We start from the raw sequence: 21522 nt of genomic DNA, 5'->3' as shown, positions 1-21522 counted from the left end.
AAGCCTAAAGAGTTTCGGATGTTTGATGCAATGCAAGTTTGTTGATGATCGACGGAGTCGTTTCTGGCGCTATGTATTTTTATTTTTTGATACTTGTATAAGGGCCTTCCTCTCTCTCTCTTATCCTCTGGAGGTGCCTAGGTACCTAGACAGTTCGGCAGTCATTCTCCTGACCGTGTTGGGAAGGGGCACGTGGTTTTGCTATTGAGTCTTCCCGGTGCCTTATTCAAACCTCAACAGAACACATCTCGTTTGATCTGCTCAATCTGTTGTGATACACATGTAATTCTATGACGACGCCCTATAATCATCAAAAAAAGAAAAAACATGAGAAAGGAAAGACGTCCATCGCCCTTCCTCCCCTTCCAGAACGCTTCTGCCAGACGCCAGCACGAGTATGCACCCTCCAGCTCGAGTATACCAAGACGCATTGATTTTCCAAGGCAGCGTCATCGTGAAGGGTTTGCTCATCACAGAGATTCAATTATGTCGAGAGACTATTACACGAGCGGCCGCTCGAATGACGAACAGCTTCTCCCTCCAGTGGAGGATCTCCCATTTGACACTTTCGGTGAGCGTTCTCTCCTTTTCGCGTCCTTTCTGTCCACAGAACGCATATCTGATGATCTTCCCTCTCTCAAGATCGTGAACTATTGGCCCAATTAGGTGAAGACCAGGGGTTTGATGGATTGCAGTCTCTCTCGGCCGTCGACAATCATCTTTCTGCAACGGACGGTTTGAACGCCTTTCTGACGCCGGCAAAGAACTTGAATTCTCGTTTCTTGGAAGATTGTATGTGGTCATCACCCTTTGATACTTCTTGCTTCTCTTTAAATCCTTCCTGAACTCATCTCCTTCCGCAAATATGTTGCTGGATGTTACCATTACTAACGGTGTAGCGTCTGCTTCCAGCACGTGAACCTAGTTCATCGGACTCAGGATTTCAATCAAGCCCATTGAATCGGTTTGGGCCACATACAAGGGCTGAAATATCTTCAGCGACGAGTTCATTTGCCAAAAATAGTCGGCACTTCCTATCTACTGCAGACGTAGAGTCAGTCCAGTTAATGAGCGAACGGACTGGAGATAAAGATAATCGTATAGCTGCCGTGTCTCCTCGTTTGCCTCGTCAAATCTCCCTAAGTCATGCTCCGCCTGTGGTCCAAGGAATACCTTTGATCTCCACGCATGAACTTCCGGATCGCTTCCGGTCTCTTTTCTCTTTTCCCGTTTTCAATGTCATCCAGTCGAAATGCTTCCAGCATGTCTATCAAAACGATTACAATGTCGTAATCTCAGCACCAACAGGCAGCGGCAAGACTGTTGTGATGGAACTGGCGATTTGCCGCCTAGTGAATAACTTGAAAGACGGACTCTTCAAGGTGGTTTATCAGGCTCCGACCAGGTCTCTTTGTACGGAGCGGTTCCGCGACTGGACAGCAAAGTTGACCTCCTTGGGTCTCCAGTGCGCTGAATTGACGGGTGACACTGACTACTCACAGCTCAGGTCCATCCAAAGTGCGAGCATTATCATTACAACGCCGGAAAAATGGGATAGCATGACAAGAAAGTGGAGAGATCATGCAAGACTGATGCAGCTGGTCAAACTCTTCCTCATCGACGAGGTCCACGTACTGAATGAAGGCCGCGGAGCAGTACTTGAAGCCGTGGTTTCCCGTATGAAATCAGTCGGGTCTAATGTGCGTTTCATTGCTCTCAGTGCTACAATACCCAATTCAGAAGATATCGCTACCTGGCTTGGCAAGGATGCCACACTTCAGCATCTCCCCGCTCATAGGGAGCTGTTTGGCGAGGAGTTTCGTCCGGTGAAACTTCAAAAGTTTGTTTACGGATATCAGTCGAACGGAAACAACTTTGCATTCGACAGAGTCTGCGGGACAAAGTAGGTGGACCTTTTATCGATTGATCTTTCCTACGTGCTTACTCTCTTCAAGGCTTCCTGAGATTATCGCCAAGCATTCTAATAGGAAGCCAATAATGATATTTTGTTGCACGAGAAATTCGGCCATTGCTACTTCGAAGGACCTTGCCAACCTGTGGTCTGGAACAATTCCTCAAAAAAGACTCTGGCGTGTTGGAAACAAACAGCTCGTTGTTAAGAATCCGGACCTAAGAAGTATGCTAGCGCTCTCATAGGGCTACGTATCCAAAGCGTTTCATGAATATGTTTCATCTAACTCATTTTTAGTGGTCATCTCTTGCGGAGTCGCGTTTCACCATGCCGGGCTTGATAGTGAGGATCGCCACGCCGTTGAGATTGGATTTCTAGAAGGGCAGATCAGTATCATCTGCTCCACGTCTACTCTTGCGGTAGGGGTTAATCTTCCTTGCCACCTGGTGATTGTTAAAAACACAGTTTGCTGGCAAGATGGTGGCTGCAAAGAATATTCAGACCTGGAAATGATGCAGATGCTTGGTCGGGCAGGCCGGCCTCAATTCGATGACAGTGCTGTGGCCGTTATCTTGACAAGGAAGGAGCGGGTCCATCATTATGAGAAGCTTGTTTCGGGATCAGAACAACTGGAGAGCTGTCTGCATCTTAACCTGATTGACCATCTCAATGCGGAGATTGGACTTGGAACTGTGACTGATATAGAAACCGCCGTCCGATGGCTTGGCGGGACTTTCCTCTTTGTGAGGTTGAGAAGAAACCCTACCCATTACAAGCTCCGGGAGAATGCAGACGGAAAAGACGAGGACGAGATGCTACGACAGATATGCGAGAAGGACGTCACACTCCTTCAAGACTGCGGACTGGTCTCGTCAGAAGGCAAACTGAAGTCAACTCCATTCGGCGATGCGATGGCCAGATACTATGTGAAGTTTGAGACGATGAGAATATTTCTTTCTCTGCCACCAAAAGCCAAAATTTCGGAAATAGTAAGTGCCTTCGGATAAGGAATTGGCTTAATACAGACTAAAATCCCCTAGCTTTCTGCGATTGCGCAAGCAGAAGAGTTCCACGAGGTCCGCCTCAAGGCCGGCGAGAAGTCGCTCTATAAAGAGATCAACCGTGCAAACGGAATCAGGTTCCCAATCAAAGTTGACGTGGCCCTAACAGCTCATAAGATATCGCTGCTCATTCAGTCCGAACTAGGGGCCGTGGAATTTCCTCCTAACGAACAGTTCCAGAAGCACAAATTGCCGTTTCAGCAGGACAAGACTTTGGTCTTCTCTCATATCAACCGTCTGATCCGCTGTATCATTGACTGTCAAATCCACTTGGAAGATGGAATCTCTGTGAGAAACGCGTTAGAGTTGGCACGGAGTTTTGCTGCTCGTGTCTGGGATAACTCTCCGCTTCAGATGAAACAGATAGAGCAGATCGGTATCGTTGCCGTCAGAAAGCTTGCAGGGGCAGGAATCACCAGTATCGCGGCATTGGAGGACACCGAAGCACACCGAATTGATATGATTCTGAGTAAAAACCCTCCATTCGGAATGAAGGTTTTGGCTAGACTCGCGGAGTTTCCCAAACTTTGTGTTACCATCAAGATGATAGGAAAGGTGAGTATATGAATTCGCAATACGGTCAGGAGTTTCTTATTAACTCTTGTGCAGGAAACAAAATCCGGAAAGTCCGTTAAAGTAAATTTCAGGGCCGAAGTCGGATTCATGAATGAGAAACTCCCAGTCTTCTTTCAAAGGCGTCCGGTCTATGTGTGCTTTTTGGCAGAGACCTCAGATGGCCATCTAATCGATTTCCGGCGAATGAGGTACGAACCCTAAATGTCCTTGGTCTTCTTTTCTACAAACTCAATGTTGAATTTTGAAGCGCGAACAAACTCCAAAAGGGCCACGAGATACTGCTCAGTGCAGAGTTGACCAGTGCCTTTCAACATATAATGTGCTACGTGATGTGCGATGATATTGGTGGGACAGCCATTACGTTTTGTAGGATTTTACTATGGTATGCTGACATCAACCGATTTAGCTGGGACCGTACAATATGCAGAACTAAAGCCAAAGATACCTGAGTCATATTTTCCGAAAGGCCTCGCGGAGAATGCAAGCAAGTCAACGGAAAAGCCTGCAATGAATACTTCGAGACGGCGTAGTAATGATACAGCTAAGACTACAGGAAGGTCAAAGAAGGAAGACGAGATTTTTGATGACGAAGATGTCCGAGATGAAGACTTGATTGCCGCAGGTGGGAATTCTTCCGTGGCTGAGGTATTTTTCTGCTGATCGTATCTATCAGCTGACAGCGTCGATTGGCTGGTGATCGATGACGAAACCGCATGCACTCGATCAGATAAGAGCAGCAAGCAACGGAAGCTGGGAGAGAATACGTTCCTGAAAAAGGAGAAAGCAGAATCTGCCGATGACCAAGAACAGCCGGTCCTCCTTTCCAATGGTAAATGGGCATGCAACCATAAATGCAAGGACAAAACAGCGTTCGGCAGTCTGTCATCTCCTTCGTATAAGAAACGCACTAACCAAACAATTAGGTGTAAGCATTTTTGCTGCCGAGAAGGACTGGACAAACCCCCGAAAGCGAACAAGAAACAAGCTCTTCCAGTCAAAGGCAACCAGTTGACTCTCTCTGCTAGTTTACGGAAGAAAGAAGCCACCACTTGTGACCCAGAAACTGACGAGCAACATGCAACTGAGGAGAATATCGAGCTTCTTGACCTGACCCAACCAGAGTCCAGGTTCTTTCCATCATATATGGGCCGCAACAAGTCAGGCGCCAAACATAAGACGACTACCAGTGATTCTGCTGAATTGAGGGCATTTGGTAATGCCAGGACAGATCTGGCTATCTCACACCAAACATCAATGAAACATTCCAAGCTCTTGTCTCCGGAAATCCAAGACGAATCCTTACCTTCCGGTGAGAAGCCCTATTCGAGTGACTACAGCGACAATTGCTTGGAGGATCTTCCATCCCCATCACATTTCTTTGCGAAGTCAATTCATCCAAGCAGGAATTTTCCAGGCGAAGAAGACAGTCGCAAGACCTCACAAAAAGCTGTTTCCCCTGTCCTCAATGAAAATCCCGATGACAACCACAATACCAGGCTTTCATCATCGCCAGATCATTCCAACGATAACCAAAAGTCTTCGGCCGAAAGGAATGCTGGTCCCGGAAAGATTTGTGCAACCGAGAAGACCAGCTGTGAGTCATCTTCAATCGAGCCCATCGATTCGTCGTGGAAATTTGAAGACCAGACGGCGCTAGGGTTCTCTCTAGAATCCAGCAATAATGCCACAGCGGTTGATCCACCTAAACAAGAAGATCCTAGGCCACCTAAACGACAGGCAGAAGTACTCAATAAATCCGGCGACGGCAGTGAGAATAGCAGAAAACGGACAAGATATGATAATTTCTGCGCTGGGCATAACGAACCCGCAGAAGTCCTCGTCCTTGGTCAAAAGACAACTGAAAGACCGCCTTGCGGAGACAGGCAGAATGAGAATACAGCAACTGAAGATCCATCCCCCTGGGAGGGAATCGACCCACTCCTTCTCGAGGAGTTCAAAGACATTGTCAACTTTTTCTAGCTATTCACCTCTATACTTTATAGGTAAGAGATTGAAGATTGAAAAAGGAAAGAAAGACATCACCAAACTGAAACCGAGGAAATCTATTGTGGACACGAGAATGAAATGATGAGATATGGTGGGCAATTTGACTCGAGAGACGAGATGTGCAAGGCGAGAATCCTATATTTACTACCATTTACATTTAATCCAAGGTGGAGGGAAAGGAGGTGGGGGGGAAATGGAGTCGTGGCGTAGAAGGCATTATACGAGTTCAGAATATATAATTCCGATGAATGTATAACATATACGCACCTAGCCCACCTCTTTCACTCAACCGTAAGATATAACACATCCGTATAGCAAAATACTTGATTCGAAAGAAAATGCGCGGTTTGATTTGGTACTTGGTCATTAGATCTCATTATCGTCATCGTCGTCGTCGTCGTCTCGTATTCATAGTATACAGTTCTATTTTACAAAGGTATATGAAGTTATTATGCTGCAGTCGCGGAGTATGTAGAGGCAACCTGGGACGGTGCGATCGGCTGTTTCGTTTCCACACTGCCACCAAATCCAGCAGCAGTCAAAATCGACCAACGGATCGCACTGACACCTAGGGGTACTTTTGTCTTGTCGACCTTAGTTTCGGCGCTGCAGGTCAGGATCTCACCCAGCGCGCCAGGCCCCTCTAGTCGGGGATCGGGCTGGACTACCGGCCTTAAGCCATGCAGTATTTCTCTTAGTTCTTGGATTTTCGATTCCGCCACACCGTTTTTGAGAGGCTTGCCCTTCTTCGTCAGGACGCGGTCGACTTTGGACAGGATGACTTGATGGGGAATTGCGTATTGACGGAATAACGAAAGGATATCCAAGTCGTTCTCCTTTGGCCCGTGCAAGGTGTCCATCAGCAAGAAGGCCCGTCGCAGCCTGGAAAGTTGGATAACAAGAAACCACCGTTAGCTTTAGCACATAAGAAGAAGGGAGTCAGTAGACAAAAATGCAGGCTAAGGACATACTGTTTTCTCCCTTGCAGGTACTTCATGATCTCAATCCCCCATTCAGGTCGACTTGCTTTACCATAGCCCGGCATATCCAGCAGGACAATTTTCGACTCTCCGCCTTTTGTCCCTCCGATCCCGAACGCGTTCATTTCTCTCGTTCTCCCCGGGTGGGAGGATGTGTAACACATCTCTTTCCCCATTATCGCATTGAGCAAGGAGCTCTTCCCAACATTGGACCTCCCCAGGAACGCTACCTCGGGCTCAATCGACTCGAGAGGCAGTGTCCGAAACTTGCTCGCGGACCAGAGCTTGACCGGCGAATGGCGCGAGGGAGCGAAGAATTTGTCTGCGTAGGCGAGTTGGGATTCATTGGGGATGTTGGTCTCCCAGTAATATGACAGATCGGACGGTGTGAGGGAGCTTAGTGGTATTTTGCCTTGCGCGGTGGTGCTGTTGGAAGCTGGATTGGCTGCCGTTGATAGAGCACACTGTGCGCCGATGCGAGGTAGTGATAAGCGTGTGCGACAGGCCCTGCAGATGTACACTCCTTCCATCGTTGCCGGATAGCTTTCAGCGTATGCATGAAATCATAAATCATAAATATTTTGCTCACTCTCGGTACTTTTTGAGGCATGGCATAAGTTAGATGCTAGAGTCTCAAGGCAATCTGGAGCTTCCCCAGCTTCCCGCACGCTAGGGCCATGTCCAAAGCTCCGCGGAGGACTAACCGCTCTGGCATTGCGTAGATGTATTACCCCACCATCTTGTTGACTGCGATAAGCGCTTTGCCACTCCAGATTACTCTGATCAATTTTAATCGTCTTCTATTCAGTGCAGTGGCATATAAAGACTATCACTTTTGTTGTTTGAAAATATTCCACTTCTTCCAAAGGCACGGCAGAATGATCAACGCCGTTCTGGTCTTCAACAACAAGGGGGAACCACGCCTGACCAAATTCTATACGCAGATTGTATGCAACGAGCTTCCGGTTTTGTACTCATGGAGATTTTTTTTTCGATTTCCTCGTCTAACTGCCCCTGGACGTCTAGGATACACAAACACAACAGAAGCTCATCCAGCAGATCTACCACCTCGTCTCTCAGCGTCCGCCTTCTGCCTGCAACTTCCTTCCCCTTCCGCCATTGCTCTCGCAGGGTGCGAGACCGTCTCCAGCTAGTGGGCCCTCCGATGCGCCGACCCAAATCACATATCGCACCTATGCGACTCTGTCCTTCATCATGATCTCAACATCGACGGAGTCACCGCTGGCCCTGATCGATCTCATCCAAGTCTTCGTGGAGGCGCTGGATCGCCTATTTGAGAACGTCTGCGAACTGGATCTGATCTTCGGCTACGAGACAATGCATGCCACCCTTAGCGAGATGATCGTCGGAGGCGTCGTGGTAGAGACGAATCTGGACAAGATCGTGCAAGGCGTGAGAGCCCAAGAGGGCTCCCGAGGCAAGAGGAAAGCTGCGGAAGCCACCAGCTCTGCGGTCAGCCGGGCGGCTGGTCTACCGGGGTTGGGAGGATGGCGGTAACTTCTGGAATTTGGAAACTACAATACGGCTGCTTTTATTGTGCATCATAATGTATAGAAGGGTTACGAGGCGTTGCATGAATGGCGTTTTTGGTCGGAAGGAAAGGGTTCGTTCTTAGATAGTTTGCTTTGGCATTGATATGGTATTTTCATGGTTCAGATTCTACGATAGGTGTACATAGATGCATACAAGTCGACTATGATCGAAGGAGGAATTTCATTTTCCTCAAGGCATGTCCATCGCGATACCTTACGTGTCATACGACACTGTTCTGGACTTGGATAAGAATCGCTTACTAATAATACATGCATTTGCGGGATGCAAATCATGCAACAGGCCTCTAGGGCCGTACCCTATCTTCTCACGTGACCCAGACCCGCATCCACCGGCTCGCTTGTTTTTCGCGCTAACGCTGCCCACGAAAGCCGTTCTTCCAACCTCGCGAGCCTTGGGATTTTCTTTCCTCTTCTCGTCCCCCTCCAGTCAATTCAGCGCCTCAGCACCGCGGCCAGCCTTCCCTCGACAGCAATGGTAAGCTAATCGCATCGCATCTGACTCTTTCAAGAGTCTTCTTGAGCTCTGCGAGATGTCTGCCTCTTTGAGATGAGCAGATCGTCTCAATTTGAGACGCATGTCTCGAAGCAATTCCGCCGATCTTGCAGTCAGTCCACCTTCACGGGTGGACTCTGCGTCGGTGATGGATATGGCTTGAGCCATGAGCGCAGCAGAAATGTTCGCTTGTGTGCTCTTAGAGTTCAAAGAAGATTCAGCATCTTGGTGAACACGATTTGCTGATCTTCTTTTCTCAATGACAGCCTCCCAAATCCGGTAAGAAAGTCGCTGCCGCGCCCTTCCCTCAGGGCAAGGCTGGCGCCAGCAAGAAGCCCAAGGTGAGTTATCTTCCCAATGTTGTCTACTTTTTCTGGAATTTGCGCTAATTGTCTTTTCCCAATAGAACCCTCTCATTGAGAAGCGCCCGCGCAACTTCGGCATTGGCCAGGACATCCAGCCGAAGCGCAACCTGTCCCGCTTCGTCAAGTGGCCCCAGTATGTTCGTCTGCAGCGCCAGAAGAAGATCCTGAACCTCCGCCTCAAGGTTCCCCCGGCGATTGCGCAGTTCCGCAACACTCTGGACCGCAACCTCGCGGCCCAGACCTTCAAGTTCCTGAACAAGTACCGCCCGGAGTCCAAGGCTGAGAAGAAGGAGCGTCTCCTCAGGGAGGCCACCGCTGTTGCCGAGGGCAAGAAGAAGGAGGATGTTAGCAAGAAGCCTTATGCCGTCAAGTACGGTCTCAACCACGTCGTTGGTCTCATTGAGAACAAGAAGGCTTCTCTCGTTCTGATCGCCCACGACGTTGACCCCATCGAGCTGGTTGTTTTCCTGCCTGCTCTCTGCCGCAAGATGGGTGTTCCCTACGCCATCATCAAGGGCAAGGCTCGTCTTGGAACTGTCGTCCACAAGAAGGTGAGATTTCTTTTTGTCACACAATCCTTCAGAGCTGTTAGCTAACTGTTCCCTCCGCCAGACCGCCGCTGTGCTTGCTATTACTGAGGTCCGTGCCGAGGACCAGTCCGAGTTCGCCAAGCTCGTCACTGCCATCAAGGAGGGCTACAGTGACAAGTACGAGGAGAAGAGACGCCACTGGGGTGGTGGTATCATGGGCGCCAAGGCCATTGCCCGCCAGGAGAAGAAGCGCAAGGCTGTTGAATCTGCCGTCAAGATCTAAGCACCTTCCACTACTACCAGAGGCAAAATTTCGCTGGAGTTATGGTCAAAAAAGGGTGGTTTCTTTTTTAATGACTCATGACACCTTAGCTTTAGGTAACGCGAGGACAGCTTCGATGGCAGTTCAAACAAAAATCGGGAAAAAACACATCTTTTTGGACGTTTTACTTTTTTTTTTCTTTCGGATTGCAGATACCCATGACTAATGTTATTTCTATAACGAAAAGCCTCCCGAAAACAAAAAAAATAAGGTATCGCATCGTAAGTCGTAAGACCAGTAGAGTCGACGCATGGAAGGCCTCCCCATCATCTACCCTGGATAATCTGCACACATCACACTCGACGCAAAAAGGGGGTAGATAGGGAAGCCAGAGGCAAAGAAGGCATACATACGCATAATACATTCCCTACATACTCTGTACAACTTCTCCATTCAATATAATTGAGTAATTCGACAGAGAGAGGGCAAAAAGAAAAAGAAAAGATATGTAGGACTGCATGGCATTTACATGCATCCATCCATTGGTTAATATACGCAAATCGACGGCGAATAGGAAAAGAGAGAGAAAAAAAAGAAGACCTTGGGTATTATTGGGGCAGAGGGAAGAGAAGCAAAAACAAAATAAAATGGCAACAAGAAACCAAAGCACAACAAACATTAAAAAAGGTAAAAGACAACAAACAATAGGACTAGTAAGACCCCTTCGATTTTATCGACCAGAAAACAAAAAAAAAAACAAAAACCTGACCCAATATCCCCTCTCCCAAAACCAAAAGCAGCAGCCAGACCAGCCGAAACACCCAACAAAACTATCCCTTTATGAGTGAGTTGTTGAGGTGAGTTAGGATAAGACGAGGGGCAAAAAAAATTTCGAAGACTAGGCAATATAGGGGACAATCATCAATCAAACAATCCAACACCGTGGCCGTATTGGTATCGTGCACGTCACGTCATATCATTAATTAGTTCGTTTGGTGGGCCGGAGGTCGTGTGAGTCCTTGCCTTGCCTGGATTGCATTTAAACGTCAGAAAAGGGCGAAACAGCGCCGAATTCGTACCAAGAGTTAAATGGTGTACAAACCTTCATCTGTTCAATTCTGGCCTTGAGCTGACTCGTCACTTCTGCTGCTCTCTTCCAATTCTCGGCTGGTTCGGTCGACCTGGTTATCGGTTGCTGCTCGTCTTGGTTGCTGGCGGAACCATAACGGCCAGCAGGCCTACTGGGGCTTCCTCGCCCTGAATAATTCGAGCTGACGGGAGGACTGAGCTTCCTCCTTCCAAAGCTCCCATCCCTGCTGCTATGGCTTGGCGATTCCAAACCGTTGTTTTCTTTATCCTCGCTTGGGCTAGACACGTAACTCCTGGGACGTGCGCTTTCAAATCGTGATCCCATATGAAGCCCTGCGCGAGATACAGACCCATTGCTACCGAAGGTAGCCGCATCTGGAGACAAGGGGCCTGTGTCGGTGATGCCCATATTAAGGCCGTCTGGCATCACGGTCGGTGGGCTGATCGCAGTGGCGCGGACCGCTCTCGCTAGCTCGCGTTTCAAACGCTCGATCTCGCGCTGCTGCTTCTGAACAGTCTGTTCTGCAGTCTCAGCATCACTGCGAGCCCGGACCAGTTGCGTCTCTTTCGCCTTGATATTCAAGACATCCCTTGTGTGGTCTTCGATGAGTTGGGCATTCTGGTTCTGGAGCTCAGTAATCTGAGACGTAAGCTTCGTCTTCTCCGACCTGAGCTCTTCAATTATCTTTGTGAGACGATCTCTCTCGAGACGAAGCTCTTCAAGCTCTGCACGTTCGACAGCTGCGAGACCAGTTAAGGCTGGTGCTGGTGCTGGTGCTGGTGCCGGTGCAGGTTCTGGAGCCGGAGCCGGAGCCGGAGCTGGATCAGCAGGCGCAGACGGTTTCCCTATCGGGCGTCCTGCAAGTCCTCGGCCCAAGCCAAACTTTGGAGGCGCAGCAGCAGGTGGAGGCGATTCAGGTGGCGGCGATGCGGCACGGCGTTGCGGAGATCCCTGTGACGGCGCCGCACCACCAGGTCCAGGAATTTTTCTTTGAAGTTTGAGACCACTGCCTGGAGTAGCAAGACCAGGCTTGGGTATACCGCCAGGCTTTGATAGACCTGGTTTCGCTGCAGGCTTCGGTTGAGGAGGAGCTGCAGCTGGCGCTGCAGCTGGCTCTTCTTCTGCGGGAGGAGGAGGAGGGGCGGCCGCGCTGGGGGCTGGTTTCTTCATGCCAGAAGCTGGTTTTTTCGCTGCAGGGGCAGCCTTTTTGGCTGCTGGAGCCGCTTTCGGTGGGGGTGCGATGGGCTTTGGTCGATCCTTAGCCTTAACTTCAGCCGTCTCGAAATATTCCTTAATCTTTGCCTTCCGAATGTCGTCCAGGCCATCGAGATACGGATTCATAGCACGCTCTCCCATAATTTTCATCAAAGTACCGAGAATTTCGGCTCCCCCAGAACGAGTGACCTCGCTGGATTCCGTCAGAAGTTTAGTGCCGGCTTCGGCTATTGATTTGACTTCTGGCTTCGAGGGCACCTCTCGCGTCGTCCTTAGGCATCGAATCAAGAATTTCAATGTCTCCTGCTTGACTTGGGGATTCTTATGTTTCAGGAATTCCAAGATGTCTTCCAAGCATTCAGACAGGCTTGTGGAAGCAAATATCGAATCCAAGGCCTGACCCAATGCATCTGCAACGGATTGCTTCTTTTCCTTCAGACGTTCCATGATCGGTGCCATAATCAGCGACCGATACTTTCCGAAGCCCTTGCGGAGACCTTTGCCCAGCAGATCTACGCAGTTTGCGGCAACAGTCACCACGGCAATGTTCGCGTCCTTCATGCACTTGGCGAGGGCTTTCACGATCTCATCGAATGGCGACTCTTTAATCCTGGGGACATTGAGCGCGGAATACAGCGCGTCTAGAGCCTCTTTCCTGTCCTTCCACTTGGGCGAAGCCAACTGCTCGTGAAGATCCTTCGGAACTTTTGGCATCACGTCAACCGGCTCCGCCAGGTCGAAGGCATCGACCTCACCACCATCTTCTTCTCCATACTCCTCTCCAGCATCGTCTTCACCGCCGTCATCCCCTGCGGCCGCAGAGGAAGCAGCCATCGCCTCCTGCTGGGCCCTTGTTAGCCTCTCCTGCTTGGGAGGCGCCTCCTGCTTCACATTTTCAAATAGCTTGTCGAGATCTTGCTGTTGGACTGGCTTCAATTCGCCCCAGAAAAGAGGCTTGATCGCCTCCTTTAACCATCTGTAGAGCTCGACTGTTAGGTTTTGTGCTTCCGAACGGACGTTTTTATCCGCATGTCCAAAGACCTTGGGCAAAGCCTTTAGAACCGGTTTCGGGTCGACGATCTTGCAGCCATAATTATGGTATATGGCCGTCAATGCAGCCAAGGTTGCAGCGATGATCTTTGGTTGTTTGTGTGATAGCGCAGGAAGGAGTTCTTCAATGACGGGCTCTGCCTTCTCAAGCTCGATACAGAGCAGCAGGGCTTCGAGAGCGCTGGCCTTGGCAGCAGGACGGGTAGAAGGGAGGCCTTTTTCCACAATGGCTCCAATCGTAGCCCCTCGTGTTCTGGGGATTCTCATCAGCATTTCAACTGGTCTGTGGTTGCATTGGCATGCTCCTTCAGGGTGATATATAATACCTGGTGCAAGCTTGAACACCCCCATATTTCAAGAACGCACAATAAGCAGAAAGTCCCTCTTGTTGAGCTGCGACGTTGGAGTCTGCGACCGCCCCTTTCCACAACGAAGGATCCTGTAGAAATGGCCGGAATGCCGGGTCTGATTCATCGGGAGTCTTCTCGAATTGTTTGGCCGCTTCCTCGTAGCCACTTTTTCTCGCTTTCCAATTCTACCATGGTTTATCAGTTGTGGTCTTTCGGCACCAGTGCACACAGTATATTGCGAGCACAAACCTTGTGTGTGAACCTGTCAGTTATGGGTAAGGAGGAAAAGTCTTCCTCTTCCGCCATTGTAGCGAGGCCCAGACTGTGGAGGTGCTGCCAACCTGCTTATGTCTAGAAGTCATATTATTAGTACGCCAGGTCTAAGGAATGAACGAGCTGAGGTGACATGTAACTGAGCCCAAGATCCGCCATGCTTGGTAGGATGAAGCATTTACCTGATATCTAATGAGGTAGCAGAGGTGTTATGTTGGATGCGCACAGAGAATGTTGCGCGGAGTGCAGATGTACTGTGACAACAGAAGACGATTGTTTGCGGGCGGTGGTACGCCAGGACGGAAGAAGCCGTCATACAGTCATGCAAAGCGACAAGAGAGAATGCCGGAGAGGCGACAATAGAGACTGTATCCTTCAACGACAGCCAGCCAGCCTGACAAGCTTTTCGATGCTGTCTGGGTCGGGTTGTTGTGTGGGTTTTGGTACGGGGTACAGCGAATGTCAACAAAAGGCGGCGGCTCATCACCCAGGGGAAGCCGGGCTTGGCGGCCAGCGCCCGCGGGACAGTCCATGCCCAAAACTCCCCGCCTGTTGCCCAAAACAACTCCACGAGATGCCCGCTGTTTGCGACCACTCAGTCTTGCAGGGCCACAACCCTCACGAGCTGCCTGGGGTTTTGTTGCACCTGGGGAACGTGAAGGGGGAAACAAAGAGGTCCTTCACTACCAGTGGCCTTTGTGATAAGGGGCTTTCAAAAGATGGGTGCATCTTGCAGAGATAAGGGTGGATTTTCTCCAAGACAAGCGAACTGGAAGACTCGACGCCAGAGGAGTCCCTAGAGACTAAGAAGCACAAGAGTCGTATCTTATCACCCACCGCATCAAGCCATCGTAGAGCCTCCGTTGGATCGGAGGACTCTGGATCTGACTGCCCGGAGTCATTGCGCTCAACACAGCCGTGATCATGAGCCAGCTACTTACAGCGCGCCAGGCGGAGGAGCTGTATGTGACTTGTGTACTTGCTCCGAAATATGTTGCGGTTGTATACTGACTGGTTGGATATAGCCATAAATCCATCATCGCCTATCTCGCTTCTGCCAACCTGCTCAAGAGCTCCAATGCCTTGCGCGAAGAACTTGGGGAATCGCTCACCCTCGATGACGCCACACTCAAGAAATATGAGGGTCTGCTCGAGAAGAAATGGACTAGCGTGGTAAGGTTACAGAAGAAGGTTGGTCATCTCTCTCCGCTGCAATGATGGGAGACATCGACAGACTGATATTCGCCAGATCATGGACCTAGAGTCGAGAAATGCTGCACTTCAGTCTGAGCTGGATTCTGCGACCACCACCTCTCTCTCTCGCCGAAACCAAGATCCTGTTTCATGGTTGCCCCGTGCTCCTGCTCGACATACCCTCCAATCTCATCGCCAACCCGTTACCTGTGTCGCTTTCCACCCTGTCTTCTCCTCTCTTGCGTCGGGTTCAGAAGATGCCACGATCAAGATTTGGGATTGGGAATTAGGAGAGCTAGAACGAACAATCAAGGGCCACACCAGAGCCGTTTTGGATGTGGATTACGGTGGTCCTCGTGGGGGTACCCTGCTGGCTTCCTGCTCTTCCGACTTGACGATAAAGCTCTGGGACCCCTCAGACGAATACAAGAATATTCGAACACTACATGGCCATGATCATAGTGTCTCCGCGGTTCGATTCATACCATCTGGTGCTGCTGGGTCTCCAGCATCCAGCAACCTGTTGGTGTCCGCATCGCGAGACAAAACCCTTAGAATCTGGGATGTCACGACCGGCTACTGTGTGAAGACCATACAAGGACACTCAGACTGGGTTCGAGATGTTGCTGCATCTCCAGATGGGCGATTTCTTCTTTCGGGAGGCAACGATCAGGTGCCTCGCCTGTGGGACATTTCTTCTGGAGAGACAAAATCCACTTTCTTGGGTCATGAACATGTCGTTGAGTGCGTCGCATTTGCTCCTCCGACCAGTTATCAATATTTGGCACCCCTCGCCGGTCTCAAAAAGCCCCCTCCTGCCTCCTCCTCCGCCGAATTTGTTGCTACTGGCTCTCGAGACAAGAGCATCCGTTTGTGGGACGCTCGAGGAACTCTAATCAAGACGCTCGTGGGCCATGATAACTGGGTCCGCGCCATCGTCTTCCACCCAGGTGGGAAATACCTCCTCTCCGTCTCCGACGACAAGACACTTCGCTGCTGGGACCTTTCGCAGGAATGCAAGTGTGTCCGGATAGTTGCGGATGCCCACGGTCATTTCATCAGTTGCATTCGTTGGGCTCCAAATCTCGTCACTGATGGCGCTTCGGCAAATGGGGAATCAGGTGCCAATGGACTCTCCACGCCTACCTCAGTAACGACGAACGGCAAGAAAGAGGACTCGGGCGGCGGCGGCAAGGGCATTAGATGTGTGATCGCGACCGGAAGCGTCGATCTGAACGTACGGATCTTCGCGTCATAGTTTGAATCATCCATGGGCCACTTCTATTGGGGTTCAAAGAGGCAAGATTGACTCCTCAGGGGCAGCTTTGATTTTCCCAAGCCCTACGTTCGTGATTGATATTACTGTGGCAGTACATACGTTGGGATCCGTGTTCGCGGCCGCCTTCAATAACCTTCTGGTACATACTTAAAAGTTTATAATAACGTTAACTAAGGATTTTCGAGTTGGATTGATTTATTTGCCTCGTTTCCTTTGTTTCAGATACCTCCACTGCTGGTGCGGAATCGTCCTAGGCAACTTTGTCGTTTCTACAAAAAGGAAGAGGGTCAAGGCACATATACAGATCTTTTTTTTCTTGTTATATTTGTTTCTTTCAGAGACGAATGAGAGAATTCTCTTTCAATACGTCACGGCTCTTTTATCCTCCAAGTGAAGCGGGGTAGGCATCGGTCATCCAAACTTCGGATCTTATCAATCACCCGACAAAGTGGAGACATTACAATTGGACCGCCGTGTATGATGTGCATCATAACACACTGTATCACTCACCTTTTATTATCTTGTCTCCGTAATTCTGGTGTCCTGGGGAACCTGAATCCCCGCATAATCTAGCTGCCACTGGTACGATGGACGAATCAGATCACCGGATATCTGAGCCAGAGGCCATTTCTCGCCTGTGTGATGCTCTCGCCGAGAAAGCAACAAGGGATCCAGGACTTCCTCCCCCCAATCCGACAGTTTCATCATGGCAGAGCGTACCTCATGAATTGGCTAATTACCGGTCGGCGAGCCTCCCATCTAAGGCTGAGGTTGCCATCATAGGCTCTGGAATGACGGGGATAAGCACTGCATATCATCTCCTCCAAGAACAGCCCGATCTGAGCGTGACGGTGCTCGAAGCGCGAAGCTTGGCATCAGGGGCCACTGGCAGAAATGGAGGTCATTGCAAAGAAGTTCCATACGTCGACTACGCGGAGTTGAAAGCCATGTACGGAAAAGAAGGCGCCATGAAGATTGTACGGTTCCGTCTCTCGCAGCTCGATGCTATGTTTGATATAGCAAACAAACTGGGTCCCGATGTGGTTGCATCCAGTATGCTTCGGCGAGTCGAAGGTGTTGATATCTACTTCGACCGCAAAGTTTATGAGCAGATGAAGGCCAGGCTAGCAAGTTGGTTAGAAGACTTTCCAGAAGAGAAGGATCGCTGGCTTTCATTCGACGGTGACAACCTAGATGAGGTACGTGATAAATAGATTCCTCAATTGATTGGCACCTGGAAAACCCTCTGCTGACTGCATAGATCAGCGTTTTGGAGCGATCAACGCGGTGGGATGCATGACAGGTCCCGCTGGCGCACTCTGGCCCTACAGACTGGTTGGTGCCGTAACGTCCTTCTTGTTCAAGAATCAAAGATACCCAAATTTCACACTCGAGACGAATACCCCGGTCGAATCGATAGCCACAACGGCGGTGCCTGAATACCCCTTCAAGATCAAGACGACTCGAGGGGAGATTAACGCACGTCACGTCATACACTGCACCAATGGCCACGCAGGGCATCTACTTCCGGGTCTCAGAGGAAAATTGTTTCCTGTCCGTGGGCAGATGACCTTGCAGGCTCCACCGCCAGCATTTCCACGTGTCGGAGGTCGGCATTCGTGGCTCTTGCATTACGCTCCTGGTTATGACTACATGACACAGTCTCCGACCGCATCTGGTGAGCTATACCTGGGAGGCGGGTTACTGACAGCGCTGTTATCTGGGAAGGTCAGTGTAGACGATGCGGACGTTGGGAACGTGAGAGACGACCAGCAGAGCGACGAGGCTTTAAAAATACTGGAAAGGGTCATGGAAGAAAGATTCCGGAATGGAAAGGGCGCTGCTGTTCTGAACAAGTGGACAGGCGTGATGGGGTTCACCATCGATAGCTCTCCAATCGTCGGAAAGGTTCCTTACAGCGTAAGCGGGAGAGATCCTGGGGTATCGAGCAGCGGTGGCGAGTGGGTTGCAGCAGGATTCTGTGGACATGGCATGGCCTATTGCTGGCTCACTGGCAAAGCAGTTGCAGAGATGGTGCTCAAGGGAGAGGAAAGTGTTGGAAACTGGTTTCCTACAGAACAGTATGCTTGTTCGACTGAGAGACTTCAACGGTTTGGTCTTAAAAAAAGGCTCGTTGAATTTCTTGAGACTGTGGCATGAGTAGTAGTCGTTCATGAAGTTATATTTGAAATTTTAAAAACAAGGTCAATCCAAGTATAGTACTTTGTAGTAGTGCGTATAATATTAGGCCAATCTTGGAAACTTCCCCGGTATCCTTCTTGTGGTCTGCGGTGATTTTGCAAACTTAACCAGTTTAACCAATATTGATTGACAATTGAATTTTTTTTTTGATTTCTCAAGTCTGACGATCCGGTGATAGGAAACAGTTCCCTCTAGAACAGTTCTCTGCAATTCGGAAATTACGTACCCCGTGCTCTCCGCGCCATGGCGCTCGGTTCAACAACACGACGAGCAGCACTATTAGAGACAGTTAACGTCATCCGCTTCTTCCCCAGGGCTTGCTCACCAGGAGCCGTTTTAACTTTTTTGAGGTTGAGATCGGCGGGGCGGCGTGCTTTCTCCACACAACCCCGTGGATGAGAGGGCGAATTCCCCGTATTTCACCTCTCCGCTTGAATCTGGCGGCGTGGACGATTGGCCATCGCCGCTCCCCTCATCCCCACCCAACTTGTCAAGGTATTAGCTGTGGAGCTTACGGAGTATGCCGTTCCAATTGACCTACTTTGAAATTGATGGAGTCCGGGGTCATTTACCCCGAAGACGGTCTCCAGATGCGTTGCGCAGTCCCTAAGGCCCTGATGTAGGGTAGCAACATAGGCCCTCTCGCCAAAATGTTACCCCGAAGGGACTCTTCTAGGGGTACTTTACCCTAGAAGTTGTAGGCCTCATTACGCATATTTTTCAACATATATATATATTTCTCTACCTTAGATCAGATCTTCGACTGGGTTGAAGTTTGGATCCTTTTTGGCTTTCTGTTCGTTCTCCTGGTCGGCCATGTTTTTGCTAACAGGCTCCTCTCGATTGAAAGGACAATGGCTCTCTTGGGCAATCACAGGTAAGTCGAACTGCTACTGAGGATCTATTTCATTCTTTTGTTTTTTTCTTCTTGTGGATCCTTTAAGAATCTGCTAACTGGATGATCAGCTGCGAGCTGTCAGGGATTTTTGCTCCTTGGCTACGATCAGTATGTCCCTTTCGCCATCATCAAAGATACGCGCAGCTGACGATAACAGAGGTTTGATGAGTGGTATCATCGGCGCCAACAATCAGTTCGGAAAAGACTTCAATCATCCGGATGCTAATCTGCAGGGTATCATTACTTCCATCTATGATGTACGTTAAAGAATCACCCGTTCTGTTTCACGTACATTTCATGGGTCACGAACGAAAAATGCTTATCTCTCCCCTAGATTGGTTGCGCGGCTGGATCGCTTGGATCTCTTCTAGTCGGAGATCGAGCTGGTCGGAAGTTAATGATTATTCTGGGAGGCTCGACGATGATACTCGGAACAGCTATTCTTGCCTCTTCTACCACCTTGGCCCAGTTGCTGGTTGGCCGGATAGTGACTGGAATCGTAAGCAGCACCTCTTCTGACAGCAGAAGTATCACTCGTAAGGGAAAGACTAAACTGAGAATTGTTTCCAGGGAAATGGTTTCAACAGTTCGAATATTCCCGCCTATCAGAGCGAGCTCTGTGACCCATCCAAGCGGGGAATGTTGTTGAGCTTACAGGGAACGGTGACTATCGTGGGCCTATGCATAGCTTACTGGCTTGACTTTGGGTTCAGGTGTGTAGTATGGAAAAAACTCTCCTCATAAGGGCAAAATTAGATTGCTGATCAGTAAACCTTTTCCCATCTCGCAGTTATGTTGATGGCCCTATTCAGTGGCGCTTCCCAGTTGCGTTCCAGGCGTTCTTCGCCATCTGCTTGGTTCTTCAGATGCTGCCGCTTCCAGAGACACCTCGCTATCTTATCCTCAACAACCAGAACGACTCCGCAGGCGTGGTCTTGGCTCGATTGCATCCATCCAAAGATGCAACCCCAGACCACCCCGATGTTGTCTACATGAGACGACAGATCGAGACCGGTATTGAGATGGAAAGCGCCGGCGGGCCTTTCCGATACAAAGAGCTTTTGGCTGGAGGCAAAGTCCAAAACTTACGCAGAATCGTCCTCTGCATGGCGGTCAACATCATGCAGCAGTTTACCGGATCGAATATGATCAATTACTATGCTCCTGTGGTGTATCAGCAGACCATGGGGCTCTCAAGAACTCTCAGCTTGATTCTCGGCGGATGCACGTCGTTGACCTATCTGGTGGGCTCCATTATTCCGTTATGGGTAAGTTTCACTCTTCCGCGTCTTCAGAAGAAATTCTTTAACTGTATGTATTCTGTAGGCGATGGATAGGTTCGGACGCCGTACCCTCTTGATGGTTTCAGCATCCGGCCTCTGTCTTTGCTTCAGCCTCGCAGCAATTCTCCTGTCCAGAAACACCAAATCAAGTGCCTACGGCGCGACTGCCATGGTCTTTCTCTTCCAGATCTTTCTCGGCATTGGTTTCCTTCCAGTGCCATGGTTCTTTCCCAGTGAAGTGACGACAACTCGCATCCGGTCCAAAGGCCAAGCACTGGCTTCCTTTATCAACTGGATGTGCGTGTTTACGGTCGTGCAAATCACCCCGATCGCGATTTCAAACATCCAATGGCGGACCTTTATTATTTTTGCCGTCTTCTGCTTCCTGTGGATTCCGATCGTCTACTGTTTCTTCCCGGAAACCAGCCAGCTAGAGCTGGAAGATATTGATCATCTGTTTGACAAAGGCGGATTGACTGGTGGCGTTTTCACCAGCAAGGGTGGTCGGACGGTGCAACGTCACCAGCATGAGCGGGAGGCTGATCTGAGAGTGACGGGGAAAGAACAAGTTACTGAATTTGAGCATGTGTAGACAGGAGAAAACAGCGTTGTAGTGTTGATCTTCGTAGGATTCTAACATGAAGGCAAGCGTAAAGAATTGAGTTAGATCGTCGTCCTTGTCCAAACGACCATCATCATGACATGCTTTTCTCTTTCCACGTTGGCATACTGCAAATTCGGGAACATCTTCTGATATGGCTGAGATTCGCGAATTTGACGAAACCTTCACTGAGCTGTACTTAACGTTGTTAAGCCTCTGCGATAGTCAGTCTCCCAACTGGTCAGCGTATTAATGTAGATATATATAACAAACATTCCCACCGCCATCCATAAACATTTTGACTTCAGACCCTCAATGACTGATTTA

The 21522-nt window shown here is 49.6% G+C and overlaps 6 protein-coding genes across 6 annotated transcripts; 4 read left to right on the top strand and 2 right to left on the bottom strand.

Moving 5' to 3' along the window:
- Nucleotides 1-327: 327 nt before the first annotated feature.
- T310_2939 (DEAD/DEAH box DNA helicase (Mer3)) lies at nucleotides 328-5529 on the top strand (the record flags this gene model as incomplete). Its single annotated transcript, XM_013474218.1, has 9 exons — nucleotides 328-571; nucleotides 667-792; nucleotides 913-1903; nucleotides 1956-2137; nucleotides 2210-2901; nucleotides 2953-3528; nucleotides 3583-3681; nucleotides 3904-4171; nucleotides 4223-5529. 9 exons carry the CDS (start codon nucleotides 328-330, stop codon nucleotides 5527-5529), a joined length of 4485 nt encoding a protein of 1494 aa, XP_013329672.1.
- A 476-nt stretch (nucleotides 5530-6005) lies between these two features.
- Nucleotides 6006-7066, bottom strand: T310_2938 (GTP binding protein (EngB); the record flags this gene model as incomplete). The annotated part of the gene is made up of 2 exons (XM_013474217.1): nucleotides 6006-6438; nucleotides 6528-7066. 2 exons carry the CDS (start codon nucleotides 7064-7066, stop codon nucleotides 6006-6008), a joined length of 972 nt encoding a protein of 323 aa, XP_013329671.1.
- A 685-nt stretch (nucleotides 7067-7751) lies between these two features.
- On the top strand, nucleotides 7752-9781 carry T310_2937 (Cytosolic large ribosomal subunit protein L7A; the record flags this gene model as incomplete). The annotated part of the gene is made up of 5 exons (XM_013474216.1): nucleotides 7752-8050; nucleotides 8429-8585; nucleotides 8870-8944; nucleotides 9010-9519; nucleotides 9581-9781. The coding sequence occupies 5 exons, from the start codon at nucleotides 7752-7754 to the stop codon at nucleotides 9779-9781; spliced, it is 1242 nt and encodes a 413-aa protein (XP_013329670.1).
- A 1018-nt stretch (nucleotides 9782-10799) lies between these two features.
- On the bottom strand, nucleotides 10800-13771 carry T310_2936 (Spindle pole body component; the record flags this gene model as incomplete). Its single annotated transcript, XM_013474215.1, has 3 exons — nucleotides 10800-13393; nucleotides 13482-13650; nucleotides 13715-13771. The coding sequence occupies 3 exons, from the start codon at nucleotides 13769-13771 to the stop codon at nucleotides 10800-10802; spliced, it is 2820 nt and encodes a 939-aa protein (XP_013329669.1).
- Nucleotides 13772-14662: 891 nt separating this feature from the next.
- T310_2935 (Nuclear distribution protein PAC1) lies at nucleotides 14663-16190 on the top strand (the record flags this gene model as incomplete). Its single annotated transcript, XM_013474214.1, has 3 exons — nucleotides 14663-14700; nucleotides 14764-14929; nucleotides 14988-16190. The coding sequence occupies 3 exons, from the start codon at nucleotides 14663-14665 to the stop codon at nucleotides 16188-16190; spliced, it is 1407 nt and encodes a 468-aa protein (XP_013329668.1).
- A 608-nt stretch (nucleotides 16191-16798) lies between these two features.
- T310_2934 (Uncharacterized protein) lies at nucleotides 16799-21186 on the top strand (the record flags this gene model as incomplete). The annotated part of the gene is made up of 9 exons (XM_013474213.1): nucleotides 16799-17410; nucleotides 17478-18292; nucleotides 19169-19290; nucleotides 19380-19419; nucleotides 19469-19568; nucleotides 19646-19810; nucleotides 19882-20024; nucleotides 20102-20579; nucleotides 20638-21186. The coding sequence occupies 9 exons, from the start codon at nucleotides 16799-16801 to the stop codon at nucleotides 21184-21186; spliced, it is 3024 nt and encodes a 1007-aa protein (XP_013329667.1).
- Between the last annotated feature and the right edge of the window lie 336 nt (nucleotides 21187-21522).

This window comes from Rasamsonia emersonii (genome assembly GCF_000968595.1).
Source record: "Rasamsonia emersonii CBS 393.64 chromosome Unknown ctg1118621760042, whole genome shotgun sequence".
In the NCBI taxonomy this organism is placed as follows: Eukaryota; Fungi; Ascomycota; class Eurotiomycetes; order Eurotiales; family Trichocomaceae; genus Rasamsonia; species Rasamsonia emersonii.
Note: the sequence above shows the minus strand (reverse complement) of the source record. Positions and strands in the feature narration are given on the sequence as shown.